Source organism: Schistocerca serialis, chromosome 2, assembly GCF_023864345.2.
Source record: "Schistocerca serialis cubense isolate TAMUIC-IGC-003099 chromosome 2, iqSchSeri2.2, whole genome shotgun sequence".
In the NCBI taxonomy this organism is placed as follows: Eukaryota; Metazoa; Arthropoda; class Insecta; order Orthoptera; family Acrididae; genus Schistocerca; species Schistocerca serialis.
In genome coordinates this window covers 821,314,040-821,327,052 of record NC_064639.1, presented here as the reverse complement: position 1 = coordinate 821,327,052, position 13,013 = coordinate 821,314,040, and the positions used below count along the sequence as shown (strand labels likewise).

Below are 13,013 nucleotides of genomic sequence, written 5' to 3'. Positions count from 1 at the left end.
TATGTTGGCTGTTCCATCCACACAATAGCAGTGCCATGCTGTGATCAACATGATTAACCATAACCATAGGTTGGCTGAGGCTGTTAGCAGTGCTGCATTGCAGCCTATTGACCTTTGCCAGAGAGTGGTATTTTGTTCAGCAGTCGTGGATGTCGGTTGCCACACAGACGCATGCACACCCTCCTGCCCTCCCTGTTCTATTCCTGGGAGTATCAGAGCATAGAGGCAACTCAAGCTGGCAAGTGCACTCATTGCCCAGAGTGGGGTGTATTCATGCTGTGACTTGCAAAGGCTACAGAATGTAGGTATTGATATCTTAAACATCTGTTACTCCAGTCAGTAATGAGTTTTTAGAACTAAAGGAAAACTTTCGTTTAACTATTTCTTTTTGTCCGTAACATCTAGAGTGCCACATTCTATTTGTTTCATTGTAAGGACAGTAATTTCTCCAGTAGCCATCTTCTAAAAGATTCAGTTCTTCAGTGGAGATTTTAAACTCTCATCTCAATGGTTCCTGTGCTTCCTGAACAGGAGACAAAACATTCAACAGAAAATTATGTCTGAGGCCTTGGCATGTTTCCAAACACCACAAGTCTCTTATAAAGTAAACAATGACAGTAATTGTGCTGTCTACACATGGTACAGTATAATACAGAAACAGATGTTATCACAGCAGTGAATACGGTACCAACAGAAAATTAACACTTTGTACAGAAATGGTAACTCATCCTGGTGTAAATTTGCAGTATTCGATATACAGCGGCATGATGTGAGTAGCTGTCAGATTCTTGAAAGAATAATTTGGTACATAGCGTTGATAGATATTGATGGTAGCTTGCCATTCATTATGAACATTATGGGAATATATTAAATGAAAAAAATTGTTCACTTTGCCCAAAAATCCAGATAGAAAACACACACACACACACACACACACACACACACACACAAACAGGTGGGAAAGGAGATGGAGGGGGAGGGAGAGAGGGAGGGAGGGAGGGGGGGGGGGAGGCTTATTAACTCAACATTGATTCATTTTTAAAAAAGAAGGTGCTGCTAAATGTTCAGTAATTTTGTATGAAGAAAGATACATGAAAATACTTTTCTTCTTATAACCATGGGTAGTGACAAAAAGTTGGGCATTTAGCAGTGAAGATTTTAGGTCACTTGTACATCATAAATAGCCAAATGAAAACACACAGGGCTCAGAATGTTTGCGGAGCAAAAAAATACGTTTTACCTACCTTTCAACTATGGACACACACACACACACACACACACACACACACACACACACACACACACACACACTCTCTCTCTCTCTCTCTCTCTCTCTCTCTCTCTATGTGATCAAAAGTATCTGGATACCTGGCTGAAAGTGACTTACAAGTTTGTGGCGCCCTCCATCAGTAATGCTGGAATTCAATATGGTGTTGACCCACCCTTAGCCTCGCAGGCGTATGTTCAGTCAGGTGCTGGAAGGTTTCTTGGGGAATGGCAGTCCATTCTTCATGGAGTGCTGCACTGAGGAGAGGCATCGAAGTCAATCGGTGAGGCCTGGCACAAATTTGGCATTCCGAAACATCCCACAGGTGTTCTATAGGATTCAGGTCAGGACTCTGTGCAGGCCAGTCCATTACAGGGATGTTATTGTCATGTAACCACTCTGCTGCAGGCTGTGCATTATAAACGGGTGCTTGATCATGTCGAAAGATGCAATCGCCATTGCCAATTTGCTCTTCAACAATGGGAAGTAAGAAGGTGGTTAAAACATTAAAGTAGGCCTGTACAGTGACTGTGCCATGCAAAATAACAAGGGGTGCAAGCCCCCTCCATGAAAAACATGACCACACCATAACACCACCGTCTCCAAATTTTATTGTTGGCATTGCACACGCTGGCAGATGATGTTTGCTGGGTATTTGCCATACCCACACCCTGCCATCGCCATCGGATCACCACATTGTATACCGGGATTTGTCACTCCACACAATATTTTTCTACTATTTTTCCACATCCAATGTTTATGCCCTTACAACAAATGATGCATCATTTGGCATTTACCGGTGTGATGTGCGGCTTATGAGCATCCTGTGTAACTGTCATAGTACTTGCCGTGGATCCTGATGCAGTTTGGAATTCCTCTGTGATGGTCTGGATAGATGTCTGCCTATTACACATTACGACCCTCTTCAAATGTCAGTGGTCTCTGTCAGTCAACAGATGAGGTCGGCCCATACGCTTTTGTGCTGTACATTTCCACTTCGCTGTCACAGTGGAAACAGTGGACCTATGGATGTTTAAGAGTGTGTAAATCTCGCATACAGACGTATGACACAACTGACACCCAGTCACTTGACCATGTTCGAAGTCCGTGAGTTCCATGGAGTGCCTCATTCTGCTCTCTTACAATGTTTAATAACGTCTGAGGTTGCTGATATGGAGTACCTGGCAGTAAGTGGCAGCACAATTGCATCTAAAATGAAAAACGTATTTTTTTGGGGGTGTCCGGATACTTTTGATCACATAGTGTAGCAGAAAATGTGGCATTTTTATGAAGTGTCATCTCACCCATATATGAATGACTTGGGTCTTATAGGTGGAAGTCTCCTGTTTGGTGTCTCTGTTATGTACCTGTTATTTTAGTTCAGTGACAGAGAACGTTTCTTCTGAAACTAAAAATGCAAATATTTGGGTTGAATTTTTTCTTACTGCTGATCTGAAATTTGTTCCACATGATACTGAATGTGATTGTGCAAATCTGTTTTCACTTTTACCTTAAGCCTTTGGTGTACTTGTCAGTTGATGTTACTCAATACCTGTGGAACATTGTCTTTTTTTTTTCATCATTGGTGAGTATTCCTTTTCTTGCAGCTGAACCAGAAACAAATCCCTCCCCCTTTCTGCCCTACTTTGGAATCTGAGCTGGACCTGGATAATTTTGATCCCCAGTTCACGCTGGAGCCGGTCCAGTTGACCCCGGATGACCCGTAAGTGAGCCAAGCTACAGTTTGAGTCCTGTCCCCTTTAGTGCCCCTACACGCTGCACCATTCACCTCACAAGAATCTTAGGACACTTAAAAAAATTCTTTTGTATGTTATTACATTGGTGCCTCAGCTGCAACAAAGTTTACAGGCAGAAAAGGTTAAACAAAAAGCCATTTCTTTAAAAAAAAAAAAAAAAAATTTGCTTTTATTTTAAATCTTAACGAACACTAAGCTTTGTGTATTTCATTTGATGTAACCCTATTTGTAACATGTGGCTCAGTGATTACAACAGAAAAATCAAGTACGTCTCTAATGGAAATAGAAAGTTCGGAAGTGCCTGTTAGAAACATAAACATGCACCATTGAACAGACTGCACGGATAAATTCCATTTTGCCACGTCTTTCTTGATTTAATATCATAATTATGATTTAGTGATGGGAAGAAGAACAGGAAAGAAAAAGTGAAAGTAAGGGGAGTAAGTTTAAGTAAGAGTGGAAGGGGGGCAGGTGGGGGCGACATAATGTTCATTGTGATTCACTTCCAATGTCAAAGTTTATTGCTGCAAAATTTTATCGAAACATGAATAGCCCATATATTATTTATAGTTTTAAAACTAAATTGTCTTTTGAAGATAGTTCACAGTATTTTGGAAGCTTTTTTTGTATGAGTTCATCAACTACGTTGCTCCGAAAGAGTGACTGCAAGAGTTTCCTGCTATACAAAAGTTTACTGCCTAGTAAGTAACAGTGTTGAGAATCCTAGGTACCATAAAATACTATATTCTTGAGAAAGTAAGTGGGTGCCATAAAATACTGTATCCTTGAGAAAGTACCTAGACCAAGGAGGATGTTTGAAAAGGAAGTAAACAAACTGGGATAGATTACTGTACAGAAAAATTTTGCATGCTAAGAACTTTGTTGAAGAGATCGGTGATGGTGGATGGTGCACCAGTGTTCAGGGCACGATCATTCCAGAATGTAGTGAGCTTTAGAAAGCAGCCAATAGCTAAGAGCTGTTTTGACCCCTTCTGCCTGTGGCCTGGCTCCTAAGTAGATAGTTTGCCTTGCGTAGTGTAGCCATGCATCTTGTTGGTCCGCAGCTTGAGCAGAAGCAAGTGGCTCCCCCGTACAAACCTCGCCTCGAGTCGGACCGAGACCTGGCCAATTTTCCTCCAGAATTCACCGATGAGCCTGTTCACCTCACGCCTGATGACACGTGAGTTTCACCCTTTACCTAGCTGCCAGCCATATTATCCAACTGCTGTGCTACCTTTAAATTTATAGCTTTACTCTTTACTGGCTGTGACATAGTGCTTGGTTGCTTAGTTGTAAATTAATTAAATACTATTATATTGTAATTGTGTTTCTGAATCAATTATGTTAATTTATTCATCAGAAGCAAGGATAGTGTTAAATCCCAGCATAAGTTAGTTAGATTTAATCTGATGCTTCAAACTTCTGATGGATCCATGAATGAAGCATAAAAAGCTGCTTCACTGGTGAGCCATTGCATGATCCCACTTTATATTACTGCCATGTGTGTCAGACATCCCTTTCTCATTGTGGTTCCAAGGAGAAGGTGGGATGGGAAATACACTCCTCTGTTTTAAATTTTCCTTAGGAGTATATTTAATGTTGATGTACATATATTATTTATTTTGGTTTAAAACTTCTTACATACATAACAACTTGTAACTAGTGAAAATGTGAATTCAAAAAGAGAATGACATTTTTGTGCGAGAAAATTAGCTCACTTTTTGGTAATTTATATGTATCTAGTATATTTCAGTTGACATGCAGATTTCATATATAAAAGTCGGAGGCAATTTATCCGTAGGATACTTGCCATGAATCCCACACTTTCAGCAGCTCTGCAGTCACACTGTATGATTTTATGAAGGAAGAATATCTGTTGCGTATCTAAATTGAAAATAATGTGTGGAATTGCATGCACTTGATGTCACTATTTTTAAAATTATGATGATTATCTGTCTTGGTTGCTATTTTTATTTTTAAGAGATTATACACCTTAACATGTTTCGGCTACAGCCATCATCAAAATCTGTCAGTTTAAATCATTTAGTACCACCTGAATCTATAATTTTTCCTTTATTGGTTGTACAATTGTACAATTTCAGTCATAGATCATTATCAAGGATCAGTATTTTAGGTATCTGGCACCAACATTACTTCCAGTCCTAAACAGTGCATTTGTTGCATGTTTTTTAGTTTCACTGGTTAAATATTCAGTATCTTTTGAAGTGCCAGCTGAAAGCCTTCAATTGCTCATAATTACTGTGTTTTATTGTAAGTGAACAGTTTCTTTTTTCTGTACCCTAACAATTTTCACAAGCTATAAAATGTATTGTGTAGGTGTTAAGTCAGGAAACTGTAGCCTGTGGAAATTGTAAAGATACTAATTATGAGCAGCTAAAGGCACTTTTGCATCATTCAAACCTGTTCAGCTGGAACTTGGACAAATGTGGTACTGAATATTTAACGAGTCAAACATGAGGGACGTGCAACTCATACACTGTCCAAGGCTAGAAGCAATGGTGGTGCCTCTGACCTAAAATGCAGATACTCGATAATGGTGTAAGACCAGTATTGTACAACTGTACAACCCATAAAGGAAAATTGACAACTGCAGGTGGTATTAAATCATTTAAATAATTCATCGCAACTGTGGACCCACTCTCATTGAACATCATAGTCTCAATCAGATTAGAAATAGGAAAACGAGAAGTAATATTTATACAAATATCACAGTAAAGCATACATAGGATAAAATAAAAACATACCATATTTAAGAGCTTGACACACTTTATTTTCAAAGTTCTCCTGGACACATGTACATAGACTAATGCTGTGTATCAAGATAGTCTAGCTTAAATAATTGTCAGTGATCATTAGGTGGCAATAAATGTGCAAATATGCAGTTATTGAAATTGAAAATAATGCTGCGGATGCCATATCAGTGAAAGAAAGAAGTGAAGTTTTGTTGGTTAAGACTGAAATAAGGTAAATTTAGAAGATAAAAGCAGGAAGTAATCATGCAGGTTTCAGGCCAGAACTGCAGTTGGGTATCATGATGAAGGCATTGCAGGTTTTGTACATTTTTAGAAAAATTAACATTCAATGCCATCTAAAGGCCAAAATTTTATTCAAGGTAGACTGCCTCACTAAACATCACTAGCCGGTGCTACAAGTGCACATGAGAACTGACAAGATAAAGTATACTGAGACTTTGGACGTGGTATGTTTCCATTACATCTTGTACATGTATTATTGTAATACTGTAAATAATTTAGGACTCTATGGGACCACTCACCAAATAGCAGAAGCATTCAGTGATTGACAGTCATGTCTAGCCAGCACAATGTAGGTCAGAAAGCAAGCAGAGTTTTCATTCTGTTTTGTGTATATTTGTCAATGACTCAGTGCTTCTGCTATTCAGTGAGTTGTCCCTTTTATTCCTAAACAAATTATATTCTGTGAGAACTTATGTACTGTATTTATTATTGTCATACATCTAGAAATACTACTTTTCATTTTTCTAATTCTAATCTGACATATTCTAATAATGTGTTTAGCTGTTAAGGGTACAAAAATAAAAATTAATGATGAATATGGGCAATTACATTGATTAGTAACAATGATTAAGGACTCTTGCACTAATTTTATGTCATTTATGGACAGTATTTTAAAATCACAGTAAACAATAGATCATTGTCATGAAATTGTATTTTTGAACATTTTAAGAATAATTCATTATAATTTTACTTCATTAAACTAAATTTTCTGTATTATAAATTGACCCCAAGTTTTTTTTATGTATCTTCTGTTCTTCTATGGTCTGTTGTGCATTATAACATACTTGCGCACAGTATTATCGGCAGGGATTGTTTGCTTTACATTGTTAACAAAACTAGGCAAAAATCATTTTTTGACATACTGTAGCAGGAAAAGACATAGGTCACTAACCAAACAGTTGGACAAACAGAATGCTCCCAAAAGTCTGAAAGCTACTCACTGTAATTAAATTTTTTAGCGTTTTGTATGGGATATTGAAATAGCGGACAACTTTAAATATTTGGGAAGTGTTTTAATGGGGACAGAAATTAGCAAAAGAATACAACAGAGTTGTACATTTTACCAGTGTGTGAGAGCCTTGATGTGGGGAAGGGAAATGCCAATGAGGTGCAAGCTGGTACTATACAAGACTTACTTCACACTCACACTAATTTACAGCTCCGAGACTTGGACTATGACTAGAAGAAAGGAGAGTAGGATACAATCCAGTGAAATGAAGTTTCTGAGACGTATGCTAGGGAAGACATGGAGAGACAGAGTGAAAAATGAAGATGTTAGGAAGAAAATTGGAGTGGAGAAGTTGACTAAAAAAATTGAAAATAATAGATTAAAATGCTTTTGGCATGTGAAGAGGATGGGAGAGGGAAGAATGCCAAGAAAAAGGATGGAGTTCAAGATTGAGGGCAAGAGGCCAAGAGGAAGACTGAGAACAAGATGGATTGATACAATAAAGTTGAGTTTAAGGAGGAGAAACCTGCTATGGAACCAAATTGTGGAAGAAGAGTGGTGGAAAGACTGAGTAAAGTGGCGAAGTACCATTGATACCCCAACCCGACCATATGTTGGGTAGAGGGGGAATGAAGATGATGATGACAGAACTCTCAGGGTGCAAACTCCACTTGCACTTGTCTGGTTTTTCTTAACTTAAATGGGAACACATCCATCCTACCAGGACCTAGATGAGAATGGATAACTGGCTCAGAATGACTTAGAATTTAACAGCACTCTCTTCCATTATCTGACTGTCTTCAGATGTCGCTGTATAGCTAGCTCTGTGGGTTAGCAATATTCTTATGGGGTACAGTTACAGAACAGGAGATGACATTTAACTACTTGTCCAAGCAGTCATTTTTCCCTGCTATATATACCATTATAAGTAATTTTAGTGCCCTTACTAATATTTATGAGTTTATCAGATAACGCTTTAACAGTCAGAGTGCATAGAATGTGTAAATTCATAAATTACCGTATTTACTCGAATCTAAGCCGCACTTTTTTTCCGGTTTTTGTAATCCAAAAACCTGCCTGCGGCTTAGAATCGAGTGCAAAGTAAGCGGAAGTTCTGAAAAATGTTGGTAGGTGCCACCTCAAATAACTTCTGCCGTCGAATTATGTAGCGCTACACTGGCATGCTTTGCAGGCACAAAGATAAATACTGGCAACAAAACCTCTGCGTCAGTAAATTTAAAAAATAAAAAAAAGGTGGAAGACGAGCTTTTTTTCACCGCCCCCGAGTTTCGACCACTGCATTTTCATACATTATCCAACGAAGTAAATACAAATTCCGTATTGTTCATCTTCGAATGTAGCAGCATTTTAATTTACTACGAAAATCCGACTGGCAAGATTGTTTGGGATGTTTGTCAATATGGCCAACTCTACGTTCTGAATTTTTTCCTACCTGTGACAAGAGATCGTTGCTAATAAGAGCTTTTATGAATTGTGAATCACATGCAGTATTCTTTTCACCGTAAGAATAATACCGTACGAATATAAACATTTTGCCATGTATTCTTTCGTGTTTGCTGCTATCTCATTTAAATCCTGTCTGCCTAATAAACTACGAAACTAGAGTGAGACAACAGCAAACGCGGAATAATATACATATCATGTCATGTTTATATTCGTATTGCTCTTATGCCTAATAGTGATACAGTCAGAAATGAAGCATGGCAATTGACAAGATTTTTAAATCTAAGATGACTAATTTCTGTGCAGAATGTAATGTACTAGGTACTAAAGAGGCGTCTGCAAAGATTTTCAACCGGAGAAAAATTTTCGCTAAACTCTCGTTCAGAACATCTTCTATCATACACAGTCTATTATTTGGTTCTTGTTGATCATTATCAAAGAAAGCAGCAGTGTAAGTAATAGCAAATAGCAAGCAGTGTCTTGCCATTGTTTCGCTAATGCGGCTGTAGCGCGCACAAAAGCAAGCCATGCCGCGAGCGGCGACAGGTCGTAAACACTCACTATCAGAATGCGACAAACAATGCATGACACAGTACAGTTATGCATTTTCAGCTTAGAGTGACGTAAACATCTATAACAAAGAGAACGGCACTTACCAGACCAAAGAAAAATAAGCACGTGAAAAAGGAATGGTACCCGTAAAAATACGGATGGAGCACCTGACACGTAGCAATGGCTACATGGTAAAGCTTAACTGCTAAGCTTAAGACTCGAACCAAACTATTGTAGCTGTATCGTCATTCATTCGACCTAAATTGTGTCTCATATTACAGTGGACCAACTTTGTTTCGATTTGGATGTGTGGTCTAAAACTTTTCTCTCCCTTGGAATTTCGAGGCTCAAATTTCAGGTGCGGCTTAGATTCGGGAAAATTTTTTTTTCCTTGATTTCGAGTCTAATTTTTCAGGTGCGGCTTATATTCGAGTGCGGCTTAGATTCGAGTAAATACGGTAGTGAAATGAAAATTGGCCATTTACCGTCACATCTTACTAAAAGTAATATAATACATAAAAAATGGTGCCTATAGCTGAGCAGGATTCTCACAGCTCATCACTGCTGTGGATCCTGCAGGACCTTAGACCTCCTATGTAGGAGTATGAAATGTACTAATTGCACTGTCCCATAGGGGCTTACAGCTCTTTCGTGAGTTCATGCATGGCACACACAGGATGTCCTTTCCATCTCTGTGAGTCCTTGAGTCCTTGTTTACATCGGCCTGGCTGTCCTCCTTGTACCTTACATTCCTTATGGTTTCTGTTACTCTTGCTTTCTCATTTTCATCTTTCCTCTTCGGCATTTTTGGTCCCCCTTTGGGATTTGACCTCCACTTTAGCATGAGGCCTTACTGCTTCTTTCATTTTTTCCTCAACAACATTCTTTCTTTTAACAGTAGATAGACAGCACAGCAGCCAGTCTGTGTGGTTGAGCACCTGACAACAGAGAGCTCACACTTCTGATACCTGACCTGATACCTCCCCATGTATGCCTAGGAGTGGTTGCTTGTCATTGTGGACCGTTGGATTTCCCAGCAATGGCTGCCATGCCAGATGGCCCTTGCTGTGCCTGGATGGCACCCATGGGAAGAGCTGTTGATTGGATTGGAGGTATCAGGGCAGATACTTTACGTATGAAATGCACTAAGCTTCAAGCTGGCCTTTCCTCAGCGGCCATCTCTTTAGTTGGCAATGGATTTTTTTAATGCTTCTTCTTATAACCCAACGGCCTTGCTTCCTCTGGCTACACTCTTGGAGGGAGGGCCAGACTTGCTGGCTTGGTGTGAAACCCTTTTCCTATTACCAGGTTTCCACATGGACTGATGTGACACTTTCACCACCATCAAGCCATTATTTTTTGTGGGAAATACTGAAGACAAGTTTGGTGAAGTGGACTCTCTGAGTAAGATATGGTTTGTTTTGCTGTTTATCAGAATTTCTTTTGTTCTACAGTTTGCATTGCTTTGCACCTGTGACCGTCTTGGCAACCACCTGGTGTCAATTACTCCTCACCAGTCTTTCAATATGGTTCAGGAAGTCATTTTTCATAGTAATCTCATCCTTCATACTGATTAGGAATTCTGGGCCAATCCGGGACAGCAGGGTGTTCATTTTGTTCAGCATGTTCAGAAAGGGCGTGAGGACAATTGCATTGAGACCAGTGCCTTTAGTCTGGCGTTTGAGGGGGTACCATTGGGAAAAGGTAAAGTTTGTGTGTCGTCAGTGTGATGTTAAGCCATACATCCTGCCATCCATGAGGAGTTTCTATTGTTTGCATTTCAGGCACATGTCTTCCCACTGTACAGTGGACCCTCTATGTGGTGAAAGTGCCCCCCCCCCCCCCCCTCCATGAGGGAAGCCCTTGTTTTCTGCTGCCCATGCATATTAATTGTCATAATCATCACTATCCATGGTCACCATATTGTTCAGTTCATAATTAGGAGAAGAAGATACAGGAGTGTAAATCCTTTAATGGTTCATCCTACACTCAGGCTCGACAGAAATATGACTGTCAACGCCTTGTGTCTGTGACATCTCACTTTGCTTCCATTATGCATTACGTCCCTTGGCCCCCCCTCCCCCCCCCCTCCGCCACCTCTCCCTCCTTCTTACCTCAGTCTCAACCCCTCTCCTCTCTCCCTCCCCTGTGGCTCCCGCATCCTCTACCCCCCCCCCCCCCCCCATATGCTGCTTCCCTACCTAGTTAGAGAAGTGTCTCCCTTCTTCAGCGCCTGCCACTGATTAGGGGCCCCTCTCCCGGGAACCCTGCCCCCAGCATCTTCTTGACCAGAGGTCTGCTGACAGGAGTCGGCTTTGGAACACACAATCCATTTTCCCCAAGATCATCCACACTCTCTCAGTTCCAGAGCTAACTGAAGCCTTCTCTCTCTCTCTCTCTCTCTCTCTCTCTCTCTCTCTCTCTCTCTCTCTCACACACACACACACACACACACACACACACACACACACACACACACTCACTCACTCTCTGGGCCATGTTGGTGACAGATAGTGACCTCACAGTGTGACCAGTTTCAGCCTGTTTGCCTCCCCACCTTCCATGCTTATTCAATGGAATTGTAATGGGTACTGCTGTTACCTTCCAAAATTGTAATCCTTTGTTTCCTTTGTCTCTGAAGCTTGTGTTGTTCTCCAGGAATTTCATTTTCAAGCTGATTACTCACCAATGCTTCATGGGTTCCATGCTTTCTGTTTGAACCAGGTCAACCCTTCGAGGGCTTCCGTTGGTATCTGCATGTTGGTCTTTATGGACATTGGTAGTACAGGGACACCCCCCCCCCCTTCCCTCAAACTGAAAGCTGTTTTTCTGGTCCACTTGGACTCTACAATCACTGTTCGCAATCTCTACCTCCCTTGTGACAGGCCACCTCCTTCAGCAACTACCACCTCCCTTCCTCCTCCTTGGAGATTTTAATCTCCATCAACCCTTGTGGGGCAGTTCATCTAGTTGGAGTCTCTTGCTAGACCATTTTCTTGTGGACATGACCTGTGCCTTCTTAATGATGGTGCCTTTAACCCATTTCAGTACTGCTTACAGCACTTTCTCTGCCATAGATCCTTTGCTCATTTCCTCTCCTCTTCCCCCTTCATTTCACTGGTTGCAGTACAATGACCTCTGCAATAGTGACTACTTGTCATTGATTGTTTCTTTCTCTTCCTACCTCCCAATGGCCAGGTTACTGTGCTGGGCTTTCAATGACTCTGACTGGCCTCTATATACCTCCCAGAATGTATTTATCCCCTCTTTGTCAGGTTTTATTGATGAAGTCATTTGTGACATGTCCGATACAGTTATTAATGCCACCAACATTGTTGTTCCCTACTTGACAGGCCCCTTTCACTATGGGGTGGTCCCATGATGGAGCATGACCATTGCCATTGCCATCCATGATTGCCATTGGGCCTTGCAATGCCTTAAATGGCATGCATCATCTGCCAGACATATTACCTATAAATGTCTTCATCCCAAAGCACATTACATAATCAAACAGAGCAAGTGGGTGTGTTGGGAATGCTTTGTCTCCTCCGTAGGTTCTTCTGTCCCTACATCACAGGTGTGGTCTATGCTCCATACGCTCTTAGGTTGCCAATGACAGTCTTCCATCCGAGGCCTTGGACTTCTGGTTGGCCTTCGTGTGGATGCATTGGTTAATGCAGAGCAACTTGCAACCCATTTTGAAACAGCATTGGCATCAGCCTTCTATCCAGCTGCCTACCTCCACCAGAAACAGCAGGCTGAAGTTTCTCACCTATGTTTTACCTGTGTGAGATGGAATCTTACCATAAACATTTTACTGAGTGGAAGCTGTTTCTGGCCCTCTTCTCTTTGCACAATTCAGGCACTGGCCCTGATTCCATCCATAACCATTTGCTTCAGAACCTCAGTCCTCTACAACAACAGTATTTCCTCTGGATGTTGAATCATATTTGGCTCTAATGTGTTTT

General features: G+C 40.7%; 1 protein-coding gene across 6 annotated transcripts in view; it reads left to right on the top strand.

Annotated features, from left to right (window-relative positions):
• LOC126458070 (atypical protein kinase C) overlaps positions 1–13,013 on the top strand; it is a 762,657-nt gene that overhangs the window by 607,350 nt on the left and 142,294 nt on the right. For 5 of the 6 annotated variants that reach the window (XM_050094877.1, XM_050094879.1, XM_050094883.1 and 2 more), the window contains one exon: positions 4,089–4,204. In XM_050094877.1, the coding sequence (XP_049950834.1) occupies positions 4,089–4,204 (116 nt within the window). Of the gene's footprint in view, positions 1–2,874; positions 2,991–4,088; positions 4,205–13,013 lie in introns of all 6 variants that reach the window. The other variant, XM_050094878.1, reaches the window with a different exon arrangement.